We start from the raw sequence: 24,409 nt of genomic DNA, 5'->3' as shown, positions 1-24,409 counted from the left end.
TCACGTATGAATAATACGAGACAATCATGGAGTAGCTCCTGAAATTTTATATGTATTTTTCTCGTATATAAAAAAGTAGTTTTTTCTTCTTAAAAGTACGAAAAATAATGCATACAAAGTTTATTCTGGGATCGTGTAGGTCTTCGCCAATGTTGCAAACTTGGATTGTTTTTCCTTATTGGCGGCAAAACATACCATGTGGCAATTTTTTTTATTGGCGACATTGTTGGCTGTTTAAACTTTTATATACAACCATTGGTTTGGAGTCCAGAAATTCAGAGGCCCTATGAAAGAAAGCCGCAAAATGGATATAAAATGCACTTAAATTTATCTAATGTTACATAAACAAATTCTTTGTCCATATTGACAAACCATCTAAACAATGCATTGTTATATTATAATCCGCTTATCTTGACATCTAGCATGAGTACTGTATGTTGTGAAATATACGCTTTTTTGTTGTCGACATTTCTGGTAACGGAGATCAACTGGACGAGGTATTATCTCGTAATCTATCTTTCATCGGATTTTGGGTTGCTTGCTAGTAATTAATACATTTACAAAGACTGACATTTGTATGTGGATGGAAAGTAAAATTCCTCTTCTTTTTACTCAGAATTAAATCCTTCAGAACACTCACATTTTCTGTAATAATCCCTGTCATCAAACCAGAACACCTGCATCTCTATCGTCCATTGACCCTTTAATTTTCAGGCGCATGCGTGAAAGGCAGCATCACGCTGCTACCACAAATGTAAAAAAAAAAATAAAAAATAAAAAATAAAAAATAAAAACTACATCTTACTTATTGGTTTATTCAATAGGCATGGAGGGACAGTAACTAGAATAGTCCAAATGACGGCCAATTCCTTTTGAAAACTGTACCCAGATAAAATAGTTTGCTGAAATTTCAAAGGAAACGGATTACCTCTGAAGCACCGATATGAAAACATACTCAGCAAATGGAGAAAAAAAGTCAGTCAATAATGCAATACAATTATATGATGATGCCTTTGCAATAAGAAATGGGCATTTGTTTGGTTCTCCAAAGCTGTCCTTTAGTGGTGATGCTTGATTTATGCCATTAATGCATTCCTGATGTTAATGAGTAAATTGAAATTTGCACAAAATGAATGTAATTGTGGTAACAGAGGTGAATGGTTAGGCCAATTCAGGACTGTTTAGGCCAGTTTTACTGTACGTACAAACATACATATTAATGCACAATGTCAGATATCTGTGACTGTAACACAATGTGCTGACTTAAAAAACAGTTGCTGAATTACAAAATTTGTTTATGGAGGCATCTTTTAAACTTAACAAAACCACAACTCTTTCTAAAATGATTAGAAAATTATGATACAATAAAAGATTTCTATCAACTAAAAACTTTTAAATTTGAAATAAATTGACTGAACTCGAGAGGTCAAAATGCCATCTTTGTCCATCAGAGACAGCAGAGTTTGAAACGACATTAAGTTATTTCCCATCCCCTATTTGCATCATTGATTCTGAGCATAAATGATTAATCAGTGAAATCTCTAAATTAAATTTTCAAACTGATATTGCATACCTTGTCAGTGCAAATGAAGATTTTTTAGCAAGATGGCTTACTGTTATGTACTTGCTTATGAGTCCAACTGCAAACAGTACAGACCCAGATCTGCTGTTGCATAAAGAACGGGCAGATCTGGGTCTGTGCAATTTGTTAGGAGTATATAAAACAACAAAAATCCTTATCTGCACACACATTAAGTTATGACAAATCACAATCTAAGTTGTTAGCTGTTGGGCTCAACTTACACGTAAGTATATATGGTATTACATGTAGGAGTCTCACTCTTATATCATGATTTTTTTGTATAGTGACTAGTAGCAGAACTTCGGGCACATCAACAACCAATGTCCACTACAGATATATTTTTATTTGTTTCGTTTAGTGTTTTACAGCACGGCACAAGTAGTTATTTAGTGCATAGGCAACTGGAGTAAAGTATCCTGCCCAAGGACACAACATAGTAGTCAGCCTGTGTTCGTTTTATCGTAGGATTTCAACAAGCACCATTCAGTCACGTGTCTGAAATGCTAATTACTGAGCCACTGCAGCTTCTTCCATTATTTCCAACCTTACGTTACTCTAAAGGACTACATATATATTTTTATAAGGTAACTACAGACTTTATTTTACAGGATAATGGGTCATATTACAGCAGTGCTCTAATTAGGAACACATTTAAAATTAACCGATCTTGTGTTGCGATAACCTTCCTCATGTTCATGTGATAGCATTATTCCAATAAGATGTCAGTGAAGTTTCTCCTCAGTGTGAAAGATGCAAAAATAAGGTAATCAAGTATCAAAATTAGGTGAGTAAAAAAATTAGGTAATCAAGTATAAAAATGTTGAAAATTTGTGATTTGCAGCAACATCAAAATCCATGAAAATTGGTACCCCACAAAAATATCATGTATACTCATTTTAAGTTGAATCCAACTGCAAACAAGAAGATCCGATCTGCCATGATTGCATAATGCACTGGCAGATCAGGGTCTGTGTTGTTTCTTCTGAAGATTACTCATAACAAACTGTGCATTATGCAATGGCAAATCTGAGTCTCTGACGAATGCAGCTGGATACAACTTACATGTTGAGTATATATGGTAAATCGCAATATTTCATTGTCCTTAGCCAATTATCAACATTTACTAGCACTGTAAGGTCAGAATACACTCCATTATAGGTGTTCCTTATTGATACGGTTTGTATAGTCGTCTAGTTTCTGTAGGGCATGGCACTTTATGTTCGTGTTTTCTCCATTTTCTTGCATTACAGGCAGCGTGAAGGACAGTTTGTCAAGTTCCTCTGCTGAGCAGCATATAAAAACATGGACCTGCCATCAAAATGAAATTATATTTATGCAGAGTACTACAAATGCAGTGATGACTTGAAAAGATTAAACAAATAACTTGAAACTGAGCTACAGTCAGCCCTCATTACAACAACCAAGATGGCTTTAAGCAATCAATGAACCTGTCATTTTAAAGAGAGTGAATTTAAAGGAGTTATTGCCCTTGTCATATCATCGTAAAAGATACATGTATAAATGGGACGATGGAGCCATTGTCAAAGATAATGTATGAATGAGATGATTAGGCCATTGTCAAAGACACTTGTAAAGATAAGACAACTGAGCCATTCTCAAAGATGCATGTAAAAATGGGTTAACTGAGTCCTTGTCGAAGATACATGTATACATGAGACAACTGAGCAATTGTCAAAGATGTATGCAAAAATAAGACAACTGATTCATTGTCAACGATAATGCAGAAATGAGATAACTGAGCCATTGTCGTTGTTGTTGTTGTTGTAGGGTTTAACGCCATTTTTCAGCACACAATAGGCTATACATGGCAGCCAGTATTAATGGTGGAGGAAGAAACCGGGAAATCCCCGGAAAGAACCACCGACCCTCGAGAAGCTACTGGCAAGCTTTCTCACATATCCACATTGGCCGAATCCGAGACTCGAACCCACGCAGACAGAGGTGAGATGGCAGTGATCCGTAACGGTGAGCGCTTTAGACCACTCGGCCACTCGGGGCCCCGAGCCATTGTCAAAGATGCATGTAAAAATGGGACAACTGAGTCTTTGTCAAAGATACATGTATAAATGATACAACTGAGCCATTGTCAAAGATGTATATAAAAATAAGACAACTGAGTCCTTGTCGAAGATACATGTATAAATGAGACAACTGAGCCATTGTCAAAGATGTATGTAATAATAAGACAACTGAGCCATTGCCAAAGATAATGCAGAAATGAGATAACTGAACCATTGTCAAAGATGCATGTATAAATGAGATGACTGAGCCACTGTTAAAGATAATGTGTAAACAGGGTCTGTAGGGGGGCCTTGAAAACCTTGAAAAATAAATTTGTCCCTCAAGGCCTTTAAAACATCTTGAAAATTTAAAATATTATCTTAGTATGTTGAAAAGACTTGATTTTCATGAAACCGAAAGAAATTATTAAATAGTTTTCATTTTTAAGATTTAAATAAAAAAGAAAAGGAAAAAAAGTTCTCTCGCTAAGTTTTGTGGCAGAAGGTAAATTTCCACAACTGGCCACTGCGCAGTCATACATTTTGAGCTTCCAGCTGTACAAGGCCCAGATGTAGCCATGGTTAAATCTGAATCATTTGTATGCTTCGAAATGGCTAGCTTCTGATTCTAACCTAGATGAAGAAAAATATAAAGTCTGGATTATGAGATCTTTCTCAGAGAGCTTTGCAAAATGCCAATTATGCCAGAAGGATATTGATTTGCATGCAGTGGGAGAGAGTGCTTTACGGTCACATGCAGCTGGAAAAAAAACCAACAAGTTCTTGTAATGGCAGCTAACATTGCAAAACAAGAAGCCTTCAACATGAAATTGTTTTTGATGAAGAAGTATGTGTACACAGAGATTCAAGTTTTAAAATGGTAAATTTATATAGTCTTGATTATGAAATTATTTTGATCCAGTTCTATATTTCGATTGAGTCGAAATAGGACAGACAATACGTGCAATGAACATGACAAATCTAAAATACAGACTACAGCTAAGCTGAGAGAAATTATAATATATCTAATTTGAAATAGTTAAATATCCAGATGCTGTTTTTAAATAAGTGATAATACAAAAACAAACAAATATCTTTTTACTTTTTTGTGTGTTATTGGGGTGGATGAAGAAAGGCAGGTGCTGAAAAAGACATTGAGACAATGACAGCTGCTACTGATGACTACATATTGAAAGCAGAGACCCATAGGAAAATTTCCTTTATCACGACATCAAATAGTTTGAGGAAAAGTATTAAAGACAAAATCACTGAACTTAGAGCTCTTGAAAAACAGCTGGATGACAAGCTACAAGAACTGAAAAATTTGATCTAAAATATTTTGGACTTTGTAAATAGTTTAGTGTCGACAGAGTAAAATGAACATAGTTCAGTGACTGTTCATTATTCTAATGAACCAGATATAGGATGATTAGTATTAATGGGAATGACATCAGTGATCATAATCTTGACTTAATGTGGGGTTTTTTTAAATTTGCTAGAAATGTTCCCTTTAAAATTAATGTTAGAATGAACCTTGAAAAACATGATTTTAAACCTTGAAAATGTTGAAAGAAATATGCAACTAACCCTGTATAAATGAGATGATTGAGTCATTGTCAAAGATATATGCAACAATGAGACAATTGAGCCATTGTCAAAGATAATGTATAATGAGACAATTGAGCCATTGTCAAAAATAATGTATAAATGAGATAATTGAGCTGTTGTCAAAGATATGTGTATCAATGATACAATTGAGCCATGTCAAAGATAATGTATAATGAGATGACTGAGCGATTGTCAAAGATAATATATAAAATGAGACAACTGAGCCACTGTCAAAAACATGTAAACATGAGGCAAATTCAGCCATTGTTAAGGATAGGTATAAATGAGACAACTGAGCCACTGTCAAAAACATGTAAACATGAGGCAAAGTCAGCCATTGTTAAGGATAGGTATAAATGAGACAACTGAGCCACTGTCAAAAACATGTAAACATGGGGCAAAGTCAGCCACTGTCAAAGATATATGTATAATGAGATGACTGAGCCATTGTCAAAGATAATATATAAAATGAGACAACTGAGCCACTGTCAAAAACATGTAAACATGAGGCAAAGTCAGCCATTGTCAAAGATATATGTATAAATGAGGCAACTGAGCCACTGTCAAAGATAATATATAAAATGAGACAACTGAACCACTGTCAAAAACATGTAAACATGAGGCAAATTCAGCCATTGTCAAGGATAGGTATAAATGAGACAACTGAGCCACTGTCAAAAACATGTAAACATGAGGCAAATTCAGCCATTGTCAAGGATAGGTATAAATGAGACGACTGAGCCACTGTCAAAGATATATGTACATGCATAATGAGAAGAATGAGTCAAAAGTATAAATTTATATATTATATCTATCATTATAGTAATTATCTTAAAAATTTCTCACATTATCCATGTAACAGTCATTTTCTTTACAGTATCCTCTGACATAATCCTGATTAAAGTAAAATCCTATGGAATGAATATGTAATTATTTGGAACAATGAACTATGCAAATTTTATTATCATGAACTGGTCGAGTTGAAAGCAAAATTTTCATTTACAACAACCAAATATACCACTGAACATGTTTGTTCTCATAAATTTTTTAACTCTGTATATGTAGCGTAGCTATCCATACTGTAGTGTGCATCAAATCAAAGGATGTACCCATCGGTTTGAATATGTTATCCGACTGAAAACTGGATCCAACAAAATTGCAGAGGGAAATAATCAAATGATTGCTTGAAGACCATGCTATCAATGCATGACACAGTGTTTGGTGCAAAATAACAAAGACTGAATTATATCCAGATCAACTATATGATAGTATCTCGCAAATAAATATTATTATTCGAAAATACATATAACTGAGTGCAAGTGATAATCTTTTTGCAAGAAAGGGTTACAAAAAGTATTATTAAAGCAAGTTATTGCTATGCATACCATTTACCTGCAGACATCAATGCCAGTTAGAATTAATTATAAATACAGATGCCAAGCAAATAGAAGCCCTGATGGTGAATAAACACAACTGGCAGCAAGCAGTAAACTCATTGTTTGAACTTACCAATAGGACATCAAAGACAAAGGATATTTCTATTATAAAGCAAGATGACCTTGGATGCCAACTTTGGATCCTTTTAAGCTGATTTTCTTGTAAAGGATATCAATACAAAAGTTATTTTTATTACAAAGCAAGCTGACCTATGAAGCTGACTTTGGATTCTTTTAAGTGTGCCGAGGTTGTTTTTTTTTAATATACAAAGTCATTCAACATATAGAAGCAAACTCTGGATCTTTTTCACTGGTATTCACAGGAATTTTGAAAATAAATTGAAACAATGGAACAATTTTTAAAGTGACACAATATAGTGCTTTGTGACAAACATCAACAACTCAGGGTTGCTCAGAAAATTTGGAGAAAATAAAATCATTTGATGAATTCATCAAGGCCTGAAGAAAAGATGATTTCAGGGATTTCTTGTTGTTGTTCTAGGGTTTAACGCCATTTGTCACCTCAAGATAGGCTATACATGGCGTCCAGTATAACTGGTGGAGGAAGAACCCTGGAAAACCCAGGGAAGAACTACCGACCCACGAGAAGCTACTGGTAGGCTTTCCCACATACCCACGCTATCCGAGCCTTGGACTCGAACCCATGCAGACAGAGGTGAGATGGCAGTGATCAAGAACGGTGAGCACTTTAGACCAGTCAGCCACTTGGGGCCCCAGGCTGTAATTGTTGTCTCGTGCAGATATGATTTCATTAAATAACTTTCTTTTATAAAAATTATATTGTCAGGGACAATATAATAATTAATGTGGATGAAATTCTAGTGTACTTTGATCCTATTCCTGGACAGACTGATGATAATGGGGGTTAAAAGTGTAAAAATTAGCATGACTGGGGCAAATTTGTAAAAAAATCTGGTTTTAGTCATTGCAGTTTCTGCTTCAGGAAATGTTTTGTTTCCAATGATAATTTTTCACAGCATGAAAAAGATTTTAAAATATTCATGCACCAAAAGAATCAATCGTACATGTGCAGGAAAAGGGTTGTGTTGACGAGATGCTGCTGCAGTGGATTAAAGAATTTTATCTCAAGTACAGTTTTATATTTATTAAAATAAAATTTCAGCTGAAGTGCATTTCCAGCATGTAATTTTCAAATGATTTAAAAGGTGCCCCATACTTAACAACTCAAAAAAATTCATGTGCCCCAGAACATACAGTGCACAAAAAATTACTTTAATATTAATTTATGGTGTCTCAACATAAAAGGTTGTTGTTGTTGTTGTTGTAGGGTTTAACGCCATTTTTCAGCACATGATAGGCTATACATGGCGGCCAGTATTAATGGCAGAGGAAGAACCCAGAAAAAACCGGAAAGAACCACCGACCCACGAGAAGCTACCGGCAAGCTTTCTCACATATCCACATTAGCCGAATCCGAGACTCGAACTCATGCAGAGGTGAGATGGCAGTGATCCGTAACGGAGAGCGCTTTAGACCACTCGGCCACTCGGGGCCCCAACATAAAAGGTGTACCAACAAATATGGTAACTATGGTAATAATCATGCCAACCAGGAGAGAGGTATACAAGTAATTTTTGCTAATATATGTTTGCCTAAATAAATGCATTTAGAACTTGCAGTGCACATCTTGTGATGTTGTCCCAGACTTGTGGGTTGGTTTATATGTGGGTCATGCACTTAATGTTTTTTATCTTTTCAGTTGGGGGGGTGGGGTGTCAGCTTATATGTGAACACGCTTATACACAATTATATATGGTAAATGTCACAATCTGGCTGTATTGTACTCAACTTTTTACAATCCTTACCACCCTGCTCTGACAGATATGCCTTCTTGCCACCAATGGCAGATTTTACTGTAATAAATATATAATTAGTGACAGTTTTAACATTGTTTTCAAAGGCATAAATTTTGTGTGGTTTTGTTAAAATGACATTTTTGAGTCAGTTCATAAATTCATGAATCGGAGAGGAATGTCATACCGCTTCATACACAGATCATTGTTGTTAAGATTTAGCGATCACAAATGTCATGAAAATTGCTACTGTATGTACCTGTGTATAAATCAAGTCCAACTGCGAAGAACATTAACCCTGATCTACCATCACATAATGTGCCAGCAGATTGGGGTCTATACTGTTTTTTGTTTTGCTCATTACTCCAACAAACTGCATAGACCCAGATCTGTCAGTGCATTATGTAGCAACAGATTTGGATCTAAGTTGCTGAATCTGACTTGTATATGTATATATATATGGTAACCCACTAATAAAAGTGAATTCAAAGATTATTTCCCATATCATACTACCTTTCTCTCAGCCACAACCTTAAACAGATCAATCTGCTTCCCTTGGACTACTCTAGCTGATAAAGCTGCAGTAGCTTCTTTCATCCAAGTGGCTAGAAATTCTTCAATTTTCTTTCCTGAAAACATAAGAATACTTGAGACAACTACCTTTCCAATCTTAAATTAAATTATTATGGGTGTTTTTTCTAAGCAAAAAAAGTGTTAAAATGGCCCATTAAATACCCTGCAACATTTCTATCATTCCCCTGCTTCTCTCAATTGTTATGGTAAAACTTTATCTTTGATAATATCTAGTTGCACATGTACATAAGTTTTTTTTTTTTTTTTTGGGGGGGACACACAATGTTCAATTTGACCACCTAACCTAACAAGGATGATGTGGGGAAGATGGTCTTGAAATTTAGAGGGAGTGGGTGGATACATGCTAGTTACATGAAATTTCATCCTTATGATTTTACAACAGTATCTTAGTAAAACATATAACAATCGGCTCCTGATCCATTATAAATTGCAACTGACCTCCTGTTTCCAAAAGTATTTTTACCTGGCATAATAACAATCTAGCAGAGAATTGTTTAATTCCTTCATAACCTATAAATTTCAAACAATACCTTGATCCACAGGCACAATGATTTGTAATTTTGCAAATTTATATTTGCTATTTTTAGGAGAAGGTCCTTCCTAATGTATATAATGGTGAGCTGCAGGTGAGTGACATGGATCCTCACACAGGTTGAAAAAAAATTAGTACATATATACTATCATGCACCAATCACAGAAGATTCTCCACTTTCTATCATAAACCTTGTGGACTGCCTCTAGCCTGGGAGATGCAGTTTGGAAACTTGTTCAAAAATTGGTCCTGACAGATTCATCACTTCGGATGAGCCAAGCACAAAGGTTGAGAATCTGTGGGCTGTCGTGGAGAGACCCAATGTACGGTAACAGCAGGTTCTTCATCCATTGTAAAATCTCACAGGCTCATCTATTAACAGGATAAGTAGGTTGTCGAACTGCAAATGTTGGGGCAATTGCGGGACACCTGGATGAGTTGATTGGTGGAGATCCTGACTTCGTGGAATTATTTTGAAAAGTGTGAAAACTTACACATACTGACTATCCCACTTTCAAATGAAAGTGTCCACTGCCCATGTCTTCTGATATGGTACTGGTAAGACATAAAAGGGAAACCTGTTGTTCATTCCCATAGTGAAAATGACTCTGATACTGACTATTGCAGTGATAATACCATGAAGACCACAGAACCCCCTCTGGGCAGACTATCCATCAGGATATTCCTTTTGACCACAATATGACAGACTTTGAGAGTTATCTCCTCTGGTGCTGCTCACTGAAGACGGTTCCAGACATCCACACAAAGAGGAGTGTGTGTACTTCCTTGATGTGTAAGATATTGTTACATATATCTAATTTAATTCATATTTATTCTAATTGTTTGTCAGTTTTCAAATTTTTTATTCTATTATATGCTATTATAATGTAAATTTATTCAGAAAATAGATTGACCTTGACAGTTAGTTTATAAACACCAGGTGTTGATCTAAATCCTGACCTTGTTTCAGAAATTGTAACAACCTTCGTAAACAAGTTCTATTTTATTTTAAAATGATTGGTTGTTTCCAAGTTCATGATGGGACTACATGATTTAATACGTACACAATTTTTTTAATTTTTTATTTCTTGGAGTAAAATAATTGGTTTTGTCAGGGTCATGTGACCCCCCCCCTTTGATTTCACAATTCTGGTGTTTCCATTACTACGCATTTGTTAATTTTAATAGAGATACTTTGAGAGAGAGTTCTCAGTTTTGGGGTTTTTACACTGATGTCAAGTTATTTTGTTGCAGCCAGATTTTGAGTTATAATTTTCTTCAGATCAGTTGGATTTCATAAGTATTTCTTCTTTTTTCTCTGGAGGACTGCTCACACAGAAATTTTGGAAAGACATTGCTTACAAATTTAATTTGGATTTCCAACAACGGAGTGCCATTATTTGTATTTCTACAAGGAAATGTAGATAAACACAGTACTGACTACAGCAAACGTCATCGTCATCCATCTCGCATCAGGATTTGAACTTGAAATTATTAGAACATTTATTACTAGGACTTTTGCAATTTAATTTGTGGATTATTCTTAGATTATTTTTTGGATTTGATTCTTGAAACTAAGTTCTTCTTTTTTCATTTTTGCTGAATTTTTCCAGGAAAATAAATTATTTGTTAAATTTTAAAAAGCTTGTTGTTTTCACGCTTTCTGTGTTACTGTTTATTCGAGCCTAAACACGTAACAATATGCTACTATTTTTGTGTTGTCAGGTGAAAGTTTATGAGGTTGACACATCTCTAAAAGGCTAGAGTACTGCCTGCATGTTCAAGTTGTTTACATGAAGGATTATTTTTCTTATGACCAAATCCATGAAGAACTACATCCTCTGGCTCCAGGGAAGCACACCATCCTGAATCTGATGCATGAAGGACTGGGCTTTAGGGATGTAAACTGAGATGCCTGCCAGTAGGAAACCCGTCCCAATGAGGCACCAATCCTGGTGGTGGTGAAAAATCAGATCCCACAGTGATCCAGGCTCCAGTACTGGTGGTGGTGAAAAATCAGATCCCTGGTTGATCGAAGCTTATGGAAGATCTTTGTGCAGTCTGCAGTTTGCAAGAAGCAGGAAGTGGAAAGGGTACAAGTTAAGTCTCCTGAGAGAACCAAGTTCACAACTAAGGTCACAATTCCAAGTAGAAAGTAGTAACAATGAACCAATGACCAATGAGGACTTGGCCAAAATAGCCATTTTGAGGAAGATGATTTGGTCAATCCTGGCTGGAGGAATATGAACCCTCTCAAGGCTGGTGAAGAAATGTATCCTAACATATAGGTTGTTGTGACAAGTGATGAGATCAGACTTCTCCTGAATAGTGATAATACCGATTTGGGTCTTACAACTCTAAGTCTTAAAGTAAAGTAATAGAAAGAATGAGAAACCAACAATTTAAATAAAATCAAGTTATTTATTTTTCTAAGTTACAAAGTATAACATTTAAGAAACACTTGCAGTTTTGTGAATTAAATCCCAAATAATCCTAAAGGTCTTATCACAAGTTCAAAAGTATAGAATGTTCCAAATGAAGCCAGTGATGTCACAGCACAGATGAGGCCTCCTAATTGCATCTTCACCTCAAAAGGTGCAAACCTTAAAAGGGTTTTGCTGGGATCCAGCAAGATCTTCAATGTCTTCAAGGCAGCATCCCTTTGAAGGTGATGAAACTCAGCAGAGAGTGCCACTGATTTGGAGAGTACATGGCACAATGTATTTGCTACACTCTCTGGCAAGCAATGAAGTGCTGCTGTAAACAACTATTCAAATGAGAGAATGAAGCCATCAAAAAGACATTGGCATGTGAGGCAATGGTGACTTCAGTGCAGGCTTTAAGCTTCAAGTTTTCAAAGGTATAAACCAGGAGGCATGAATAGACCCCAGCCAATATCCCCACTTGTAATGCATCATAGTCCAATGGGGTACAGATAAATGACTCAGAAAACAGTGGTCAAAGGATTGAAGGGGCAAACCACCCCTTCTGCTGCCTGATGAATTCTTGTCTCCAGGAAAACTTCTGTGTATACTAAGCTCTCACACAACTGTGGGAACAACAGAAGATCTGAATAAGATAATACCCCAGAAACCTCTCCAGACTGGAGATAATCTTCTTATCTTCTTGTCCTCAGTTTCAAATGGCTTTAGAAAACAGTTCTGGGGGAAGGAGGTAATAAATTTTGTTCATCACCTAATCAACGGTCCAAACATTCTTCTCCTTCAACATCTCATCCAACAGGTGGTAGGTGGAGGAGGGACTGTCATGTAAACTTCTTAATGAGGCTACAAGGGAAAAAGGCTACTCATAAGGAAATGAAAACCTATCACCAAGGTTTTTTAAAAATTAATTAAGCATAAGTTGTTGTTGTTGTTGTTGTTGTTGTGGGGTTTAATGTCATTTTTCAGCACAAGATAGGCTATACATGGCGGCCAGTATTAATGGTGGAGGAAGAACCCGAGAAAAACCCAGAAAGAGCCGACCCACGAGAAGCTACTGGCAAGCTTTCTCACATAGGCTGAACCCGCGACTCAAACCCACGCAGACAGAGGTGAGATGGCAGTGATCTGTAATGGTGAGCAATTTAGACCACTCGGCCACTCGGGGCCCTAATTAAGCATAACTAAAACTTTAACTAATTTAAAGTAACGCATTCAATTATGATTTACCTGCAGAAAACAAAACTTGTAAGACAAAATAAATTTGTTCCAATCACTGATAACTATGGAAAATGCAACAGTCACAGATTTCATTGACTCAATCAGAAACGTCTTGAATCAATGGCTGATGAGAATGAGACTGCGGACTCCACTGGCATTGTACAGGAAGAATTTTCTAATTATATACATGTGGATGATGAAGCTACAGTGAAATGGCTAAATGTATTTAAAAAATGAAATTGTTTATGGAAAGTGTCGCCAGTGCTGAGCATATGTAAGAATCATTTCAATGATATAAGTGGGTCCATATGTTACTTTGGACCAAAACTTATACCTAACGTGACAGGGTTATTGACTTGATGGGGGGGGGGTTGAGATAACTTGGAAAGAATGAACATAACAAAGTATTTTTTTCAGGACTGGACCAAAATGCTTGACATAAACGAGTTTTCAAGATAAATGAGGTCAAGATAAGTGGGTTTGACTACTACATGCTGAAGCCAAACCCTCTCATCCTTCTATGCTATTAAGTGAAATATCTGAAAAATGTATTAATCTCTTCAAGTCTCAAAACATATTTAACAATTCAGTATTTGGTTTTAAAGTTGAAAAAAGCAGGAATTTCAATAACTTCCTGGAGTTAAATATCTGTATGGATGGCAGTAAAATCATAACTTGGTACATATTTGATTGGCAATGGATGCTACTAAATTAGCATAAGAGTCAATTCAAAAGCATGGTTCTACTGTTTACCAATTTTAAGCAATCATTACAACTCTGTGGTCTTAAACTAAATAACAGAATGAAGCAAAACCACCAAGTCATGTCAAACTTAAATAATTTATTTTTCTAACCTATAAATGAAATTTTAAGAGGAACTTACATGTGAATTAAATCCATAATCTAATCCTAAAAGTTCTATCACAAGTCCAGGTATTGAATGTGCTGATCTACCAATAGACTTGTATGTGCTGAAGTGCCAACAGTCTTTATGCATTGCAATGGCATTGTCCAGAACTCCTTTGAATGAATTCACAATAATCCCAAAGTAGTAATTAGTCCATAAATAATTAAAATAAAAAATTCCTCTCAAATTAAAAAATTACATACTTAACTGAACATAAAGTAAGAACAGTAAAAGAAATGGAATTGGAATAATTGTTCACTACTCTCCTTATTCACATCCTCACAACTGTATTACAACTCTGTGTCACAATTCATCTCCATGTGATATTGCTGCAGTTCATTCCCACATGACACGTCATGTTACATTTCCACCTGACGTATGTCACAGCACTTCAACCTTCCACTCTAAAAATTACTTCAAACTGTACACAGCTTCATTGTCTAGAACTCAAACCCAAATAAACAAACTATTTATGACGTATTATCTTAAAACAGGAAATGTAGATTCATGGACAAACATTAGCTATGCAATATCTTTTTTACACATGATCATCAAAATCTAGTCATGGCCAAAACTTAAATAAACAATCTAGTTATACATATCAGTATATGACTAAAATCCATGCAAAATTTACCGTTTTGGTCAGAAAAGAATATTAATGGCTTTAGTTAGGAAATGTGGAGGGGTAGCACCAATCTGAAATAAAATGAAGTCAATTTCACTTTTTTGATGTGTTGAGGTCAAATTTCATGAATAAGAACCTAAATCCCTCCCCTTCCCCAGATGATCCCTGATGCATGTATACCATTTCAACTGTAAAACTTTCCAAATATCCTGCTGTATATACCTGGATACTCCAGTGTGAACTCCAACCAGAAAAGTTGATTTTCCGTTATCTGGTGTGGTGAAGGATGAGTCAGACTGCCATCCACTCCCAAAAATTTGGCAAAAGTTTCATATGCCAAGAGAGGAATACACTCTACATCAAACACACCCATACGTGATAGTCCAGACATTGTTCTCTCTAGTCCCAATATGTTCTTCACCTCATATACTGCAAAGAAAAAAAAACCTAGTACTTATACAAAGAGTAGCTGATGCCCCCTTCCAATGTACTTTTTATTTAAATACTGATGTTTGACCTTTTCAAATACCCAAATCATTGTATTTCTCATCATCTCCATCCATGTCCAGTCAAATTAAAAAGGTCTAATGAAAAAATAATAGACATTTTCCTTTGAAAAATATACACACTAATCACAAACATAGGTCAATTTCATTGTATTTCATGCTTCAATTACTTTTTTGTTACATTTTAAGTTTATTTCTGAATTCCTGGAAATTCTTTTTATAGAGTACAGTGTCAATCCCCTCAAAGAGTACAGACAAGAAGAATGCTCATGGAAACTTAAGCATTATAGAAATGTTGCAGAATTATGATGATGTAGCCTTCTTATGCTGACAAGACAGAAAATCCTGGCATGCAGTAATACTGTGTTAATGTTTCAGTTCCGTATGTCAAATAAATGACTTGAAAAATTTTGTTAGAATCTTAACATTGATGATACCATAAAACCCCATTTGTATGTTTTTGCATGGAAGTCGAGTCCAACAGCAAAATGCATAGACCAAGATCTGCCATCAAATAATGCACCAGCAGATCTGAATCTGCACAGGTTGTTAGGTGTAATCAATAGAACAACCAACACAAACAATGATCTATGGGCACATTATGCAATGGCAGATTAGGGTCTCTATTGTTCATAGTTGGACCTGACTTATAAGTGTGTATAAATGATACTTGTGTTTTGCTATTCATAAGTGAGACAATAAAACGCTTTAAGAAATGCTTCAAGAAAAAACAAATTTTTAAAGTAAATTATGTGTTTCTGAGAATACTTATCCAATCTCATTACATTAATAGGATACGGTCACTCATATAACAAGCTTGTGCTAAGACCACATTTTTGGGGGGACTGTTGCTTTTCAGAATACAACACCAGATGGAGGCCCATAACTGACTGTAGTCTTCTCACCCTATTCAAGATGGGGATGGTGAGGTCATTCCACCTCTGTCAGACAAGGCAAGTATGCCATCAGTCTTGATCTGAAAGATACATACTTGCAAGTCCTATCCACCTGTCTACCCCTTTCTGCTTACCACTACACTGTTATCAATTCACAGTTCTTTCCTTCGGCCACAATATCAGCCCTGGACATTCACAAAGACTATGGATTGCAGTGTCTCCCTGTTCCAGGCAACATCATCTACATCGACACTGGTGTACCTGGGCAGTGGGGCAATCCAGATTGGTTTACCACTGCAATCCCACTGAAGGACCCCAGGTGGAATAATATAAAGTATGACTGCCAGTGAACAAGGTGGAGTGCCCACCTGTTGCTGACCTTCTTTACTGTCAGTGACACCTGGGAAAAGGCTTCTACATATCAACATCTTAGAAATGAAGGCTGTCATCAATGCCTTTAATTTCTGTAAAGATCACACCTGGGGAGAAAATGGTCATCTTTTGGTCCAATAACTCTGTGATGGTGACCTATCTCCTCAAACAAGGAGGTACCAAACAACTCGTCCAGTGTGTTCTGACTTGGCATCTTCCATGAGGGTTCAACAACCTCCATACCAACATACAAATCAGATACTTTCTGGCTGCATCACTGGCCTGGCTGAGAATCAATCCAGAGGTGGTCATGTCATTCACCTGGAATGGACCCTCAATCAATTGGTTGTCACTTGGATTTATGCACCTCAAAGGCATCTGATGATCCACCAATTGGCGAGGAGGTGGCATAAAGAGCTATCCACCTTCATCTCTCCAGGTCTAGACACAACAGCTTGGGTCATGGGATGCACTGTCAGCCATTCGAGAGGGGTTGTAGGCCTCTGCTGCCCCTCCTATGGTGCTAAAGTTGCGGGGACAGAATGGCAAGATGGTTCTTATGGCTCCTCTTCATGGGTCAAGCCCTGTATCACCAATCTACTTTTCATAACAATAATACACCCAGAAAAATTCTGGCCAACCTGAATTGACCACCCTCTTCTTCAACATGCCTGGCTCTTACCAGAACAGCCTTGTGAGTCAGACAATTTAAACCTTCATTTGTGGAGAGAATCTCAAGAGTAATCAACTATATCATCCATCAGCATACCTCTATCCTTCAACTGGCCGACTTTCTCTGGCTCTTTTCTTGGAGAAGAAAAAGCTAGACCCCAATCACTACCAAAGGCTACCACCCCATGATATTGGACCTATTTTGGCATCATGGTAACATGTTTGGGCTGGTTAGAGACCTAATGGATCTTTCAGACCATAATGACCAATATCCCTTATCTTGGACACATTCTGACATCATGGCAGATGTGACATCGGGCCTGATAAAGGTCTCTATGATCTGCCAGACAATTTTTATCTCCAGTGACCAAAATCCATAACATTGTTCCAGAATGGAATTTGACTTGGGTTCTAACCTGGCTCAACTCAAGCAAGTTTGAACCTCTTGCCCATGCTTCACTTAAAGTTCCTATCATACAAGACATGTTTCCTTATAGTTTTAGTAACGGAAGCAGGGTCTATTGGCTACATTCCCTATCAGTTGACCCTAACTAACTTCAGTTCAGCTGGTATTGTTCAGTAGTCCTTTGTACACAACCAGGCTTAGTTGCCAAGAATCGGTTGCAGTCAGTTGGTAACTAAAGCATTGTTATTCATCCTCTTTCTTTCAAAGACAAGTCGAGAGCAGCAGCCATGCAAGATCCTGTCTGCACCCTCAAGCACTATTTGAGACACGTAGAGACAAGTCATGGCACACACAAACGTCTCTTCCTCCAAGTCAAGGCCAGAAAAGAGGACATCACATGTCACAACCACATGTAATAGGTGGACACTTTAGATGTTTGTTTTATGTGACAAAAACATGTAATATATGAACACAGATGCTTATTTTATGTCATAAACATATGTAAAATGTGAACACTGTAGATGCTTATTTGATGCCACGACCACAAGTAAAAGGTGAACAATGCAGATGCTTATTTGATGCCACAACCACAAGTAAAAGGTGAACAATGCAGATGCTTATTTGATGCCACAACCACAAGTAAAAGGTGAACAATGCAGATGCTTATTTGATGCCACAACCACAAGTAAAAGGTGAACAATGCAGATGCTTATTTGATGCCACAACCACAAGTAAAAGGTGAACATTGCAGATGCTTATTTGATGCCACAACCACATGTAAAAAGTGAACAATGCAGATGCTTATTTGATGCCACAACCACATGTAAAAGGTGAACAATGCAGATGCTTATTTGATGCCACAACCACATGTAAAAGGTGAACAATGCAGATGCTTATTTGATGCCACAACCACAAGTAAAAGGTGAACAATGCAGATGCTTATTTGATGCCACAACCACATGTAAAAGGTGAACAATGCAGATGCTTATTTGATGCCACAACCACAAGTAAAAGGTGAACAATGCAGATGCTTATTTGATGCCACAACCACAAGTAAAAGGTGAACAATGCAGATGCTTATTTGATGCCACAACCACATGTAAAAGGTGAACAATGCAGATGCTTATTTGATGCCACAACCACAAGTAAAAGGTGAACAATGCAGATGCTTATTTGATGCCACAACCACAAGTAAAAGGTGAACAATGCAGATGCTTATTTGATGCCACAACCACAAGTAAAAGGTGAACAATGCAGATACTTATTTGATGCCACAACCACAAGTAAAAGGTGAACATTGCAGATGCTTATTTGATGCCACAACCACAAGTAAAAGGTGAACATTGCAGATGCTTATTTGATGCCACAACCACAAGTAAAAGGTGAACAATGCAGATGCTTATTTGATGCCACAACCACAAGTAAAAGGTGAACAATGCAGATGCTTATTTGATGCCACAACCACATGTAAAAGGTGAACAATGCAGATGCTTATTTGATGCCACAACCACAAGTAAAAGGTGAACAATGCAGATGCTTATTTGATGCCACAACCACATGTAAAAGGTGAACAATGCAGATGCTTATTTGATGCCACAACCACAAGTAAAAGGTGAACAATGCAGATGCTTATTTGATGCCACAACCACAAGTAAAAGGTGAACAATGCAGATGCTTATTTGATGCCACAACCACATGTAAAAGGTGAACATTGCAGATGCTTATTTGATGCCACAACCACAAGTAAAAGGTGAACAATGCAGATGCTTATTTGATGCCACAACCACAAGTAAAAGGTGAACAATGCAGATGCTTATTTGATGCCACAACCACATGTAAAAGGTGAACAATGCAGATGCTTATTTGATGCCACAACCACAAGTAAAAGGTGAACAATGCAGATGCTTATTTGATGCCACAACCACATGTAATAGGTGAATGCTGTACATGCTTATTTTATGTCTTAACCACATGTAAAATGGGAACACTGCAGATGCTTATTTTATTTTGCAATCACATGCAATATGCAAACACTGTAGATGCTATTTTATGTCACAACCACATGTAACATGTGAACATTGTATATGCTTATTTTATGTAATAACATGTAAAATGTGAACACTAGATGCTTATGTTATGTCACAACCACATGCAAAATGTGAACACTGTAGATGATTAATTTATGTCACAGCCACATGCAAAATGTGAACAATGCAGATGCTTAATTTATGTCACAACCATATGCAAAATGTGAACACTGTAGATGATGATTAATTTATGTCACAGCCACATGCAAAATGTGAACACTGTAGATGATTAATTTATGTCACAACCACATGCAAAATGTGAACACTGTAGATGCTTGTTTTATGTCACAACCACATGTAAAATGTGAACACTGTAGATGCTTATTTTATGTCACAACCACATGTAAAATGTGAACACTGTAGATGCTTATTTTGTGTCACAACCACATGTAAAATGTGAATAATGCTGATGCTTAACTTATGTCACAACCACATGCAAAATGTGAACACTGTAGATGCTTAATATGAAACTACTTACTTGCAATTATCCTGGGTTCTCCGGTCACCTTGGATTATATATAAAAAATATAAAAAAACATTAGAACAACATCAATGGCTGGTAATGTCAAATTCCCCCAGCTTTTTTTAAGACATATTACTGAATATAAAACAGAATAATTTCAGAATTCTTATCCACTACCACCACTTTGAAGAGAACCTGAGTTTAACAAAGAATCATTATACTTGGAATCCCTCCCCACTGCCACCAGAGCTCATAACACAGAACTGTTATATTCAAAATTCCTTCCCACCACCACCCGGAAAATGCACCTGAGGACATAATACATAACTGTTATATTTAGAATCCCTGCCTACTACAACCATCACTACCATCTGGAATAAATAAACAAAGGTCATAACGCAGAATCATTATATTTAATATCCCACCAACATGTACAAAAAGAACCAGAGGTTAAAGTACAGAATTGCTACATTTAGAATCTCTCATTACAACCACTATCTGGAAAAAGAACCTGAGGTCATAACAGAGGAATTTGTTATATTCAGAATCCCTCCCCACCACCATCATCTGGAAAAAGAACCAGAGGTCATAAGATGAAGTTGTTATATCTAGAATCCCTCCCCACCACCATCATCTGGAAAAAGAACCAGAGGTCATAAGATTGAGTTGTTATATCTAGAATCCCTCCCCACCACCATCATCTGGAAAAAGAACCAGAGGTCATAACAGAGGAATTTGTTATATTCAGAGCCACCATCATCTGGAAAAAGAACCAGAGGTCATAAGATGAAGCTGTTATATCTAGAATCCCTCCCCACCACCATCATCTGGAAAAAGAACCAGAGGTCATAAGATTGAGTTGTTATATCTAGAATCCCTCCCCACCACCATCATCTGGAAAAAGAACCTGAGGTCATAAGATGAAGTTGTTATATCTAGAATCCCTCCCCACCACCATCATCTGTAAAAAGAACCAGAGGTCATAACATGGAGTTGCTATATTTAGAATCCGTACCCATCACCACCATCTGGAAAAAAATCTTGAGGAAAAAAAAAAAGAATTGTTATATTAAAAATCGCTCTCCACCACCATCATCTGAAAAACAAACAAATGGTCATATCATAGGATTGTTATTTTTTAGAACCCCCCATCTGGAAAAAGAACCAAAGGTCATAACACAGAGTTGCTATGTTTAAAATCCCTCCCCACCACCACCATCTAGAAAAAAAAAACACTTGAGGCGGTTGACAAGGGAATGCACCTTTTGTGTTTCAGGTGGAACACTTGAAGTGCTTTACAAGTGAAGACAGCCTTTTGTGATTCAGGTGGAACACTTGATGTGCTTTTACAAGGGAAGGCAGGCTGTTGTGTTTTAGGTGGAACACTTGAAGTGCTTAACAAGGGAAGGCAGCCATTTGTGTTTCAGGTGGAACACTTGAAGTGCTTAACAAGGGAAGGCAACCTTTTGTGCTTCAGGCAGAACACCTGAATTGCTTTACAAGGGAATGATGCCTTTGTTTTTCAGGTGGAACAAGGCAGCACTTTGTGTTTCAGGTGGAATATTAGAAGTGCTTTACAAAGGAAGGCAGCCTGTTGTGTTCCAGGTGGAATACTCGAAGTGCTTAACAAGGGAAGACAGCATGTTGTGTTTGAGGTGGAACACTTGAAAAGCTTTACAAGGGATGGCAGCCTGTTGTGTTTCAGTGGAACACTTGAAGTGCTTTACAAGGGATGACAGCCTTTTGTGTTTGAGGTGGAACACTTGAAGTGCTTTACAAGGGATGGCAGCCTTTTGTGTTTGAGGTGGAACACTTGAAATGCATAACAAGGGAAGGCAGCCTGTTGTGTTTGAGGTTGAATACTTGAAGTGCTTTAGAAGGAATGCAGCCTTTTTTGTTTCAGGTGGAACACTTGAAGTGCTTTACAATGGAAGGCAGCACTTTGTGTTTCAGGTGGAATACTAGAAGCGCTTTACAAGGGAAGGCAGCCTGTTGTGTTTGAGGTGGAATACTTTCAGTGCTTTACAAGGGAAGACAGCCTGTTGTGTTTGAGGTGGAACACTTGAAAAGCTTTACAAGGGATGGCAGCCTGTTGTGTTTCAGGCAGAACAGTTGAAGTGCTTTACAAGAGATGGCAGCCTTTTGTGTTTGAGGTGGAACACTTGAAGTGCTTTACAAGGGATGGCAGCCTTTTGTGTTTGAGGTAGAACACTTGAAATGTGTAACAAGGGAAGGCAGCACTTTGTGTTTCAGGTGGAATACTAGAAGTGCTTTATAAGGGAAGGCAGCCTGTTGTGTTTCAGGTGGAATACTTGAAGTGCTTTACAAGGGAAGGCAGCACTTTGTGTTTCAGGTGGAACACTTAAAGTGCTTTACAAGGGAATGCAGCCTGTTATGTTTAAGGTGGAACACTTCAAGTGCTTTACAGTGGAAGGCAGCCTGTTGTGTTTCAAGTGGAACACTTAAAGTGCTTTACAAGAGAATGCAGCCTGTTATGTTTAAGGTGGAACACTTGAAGTGCTTTACAAGGGATGGCAGCCTTTTGTGTTTGAGGTGGAACACTTGAAATGCGTAACAAGGGAAGGCAGCACTTTGTGTCTGAGGTCGAATACTAGAAGTGCTTTACAAGGGAAGGCAGCCTGTTGTGTTTCAGGTGGAATACTTGAAGTGCTTTACAAGGGAAGGCAGCACTTTGTGTTTCAGGTGGAACACTTAAAGTGCTTTACAAGGGAATGCAGCCTGTTATGTTTAAGGTGGAACACTTCAAGTGCTTTACAGTGGAAGGCAGCCTGTTGTGTTTCAAGTGGAACACTTAAAGTGCTTTACAAGGGAATGCAGCCTGTTATGTTTAAGGTGGAACACTTGAAGTGCTTTACAAGGGATGGCAGCCTTTTGTGTTTGAGGTGGAACACTTGAAATGCGTAACAAGGGAAGACAGCACTTTGTGTCTGAGGTCGAATACTAGAAGTGCTTTACAAGGGAAGGCAGCCTGTTGTGTTTCAGGTGGAATACTTGAAGTACTTTACAAGGGAAGGCAGCACTTTGTGTTTCAGGTGGAACACTTAAAAGTGCTTTACAAGGGAATGCAGCCTGTTATGTTTTAGGTGGAACACTTTAAGTGCTTTACAGTGGAAGGCAGCCTGTTGTGTTTCAAGTGGAACACTTCAAGTGCTTTACAAGGGAATGCAGCTTGTTATGTTTAAGGTGGAACACTTGAAGTGCTTTACATGGGAAGGCAGCCTGTTGTGTTTCAGGTGGAACACTTAAAAGTGCCTTACAAGGGAATGCAGCCTGTTATGTTTGAGGCGGAACACTTTAAGTGCTTAAAAAGGGACAGAAGCCTCTTGTGTTTCAGTTGGAACACTTGAAGTGCTTAACAAGGGAAGACATCCATTTGTGTTTGAGGTGAAACACATGATTTTATTTACAAGGGAAGGCAGCCTGTTGTGTTTGAGGTGGAACACTTAAAGTGCTTTACAAGGAAAGGCAGCCTGTTGTGTTGCTGCTATAAGAGTGATTTTACAAAAACAGATATGGACAGGGAAGAAACTGCATTTGGGAAATAGCTTGTGGCATTGACAAATTACCAACCTTCATGAAAGAAACAGGCTGTAAGGGAGATTTCACAGGAGCTGAAGACAAACATGCCAGCCAACTCTGTAGAACAGGTATAGATCATCAGGAAATAAGCAACAGAACAGACCACTGTTCAAGAGTGACAGTACCCAACACAAAATATCCAATGTACTCGGTTCATCTTGCCAAGGAAGGGTTGAGGCAATGGATAGATTAATCTCCATTATAATGTGAGTGGTGTACAAGTGACAAATTACAAGAATTGGCTTGAAACAAAGACACTTTCCAAGACAAACCATAAATTACAGTTTCATTCATCTGTATGGAGGAGACGCCACCTTCAGTAACTGCACGATGTTTAACTAAATGCTTTACCACTGCACATTTTTGTCTTAGCTTTTCATTACGAGACTGTTTTCCATGTTCAACTTAGATGAAACAATGTGCTAACATGTCACGCTCATTGTGATTTCTATTATTTGAAATGTTAATACAATTTCAGGAAGAACTGTGATAAATGTGAGAATTTAAAAGGATTTTTGTCCTTCCATCTGGTCATATGCATGCTGACCAATCACTGTACTTGAACTATTTTCAAATGAGTTATGCCCCATTTTGGACTAATGAAT

At 37.3% G+C, this 24,409-nt stretch overlaps 1 protein-coding gene across 2 annotated transcripts in view; it reads right to left on the bottom strand.

The window, feature by feature from the left end:
- Positions 1 to 799: 799 nt before the first annotated feature.
- LOC149805463 (uncharacterized) overlaps positions 800 to 24,409 on the bottom strand; it is a 33,277-nt gene continuing 9,667 nt past the window's right edge. For both annotated transcript variants that reach the window (XM_089950052.1, XM_089950053.1), the window contains exons 3-6: positions 20,220 to 20,247; positions 15,025 to 15,231; positions 8,996 to 9,111; positions 800 to 2,890 (exon numbers count right to left, since the gene is read on the bottom strand). In XM_089950052.1, coding sequence (XP_089806178.1) covers positions 2,735 to 2,890; positions 8,996 to 9,111; positions 15,025 to 15,231; positions 20,220 to 20,247 — 507 coding nt within the window. In that variant the 3' untranslated portion in view covers positions 800 to 2,734. The remainder of the gene's footprint in view (positions 2,891 to 8,995; positions 9,112 to 15,024; positions 15,232 to 20,219; positions 20,248 to 24,409) is intronic.

This window comes from Sinohyriopsis cumingii, chromosome 2, assembly GCF_028554795.1.
Source record: "Sinohyriopsis cumingii isolate HCF-2022 chromosome 2, ASM2855479v2, whole genome shotgun sequence".
Classification (NCBI taxonomy): domain Eukaryota; kingdom Metazoa; phylum Mollusca; class Bivalvia; order Unionida; family Unionidae; genus Sinohyriopsis; species Sinohyriopsis cumingii.
The sequence above is the reverse complement of the archived record's forward strand: the minus strand, read 5'-3'. Positions and strand labels throughout refer to the sequence as shown.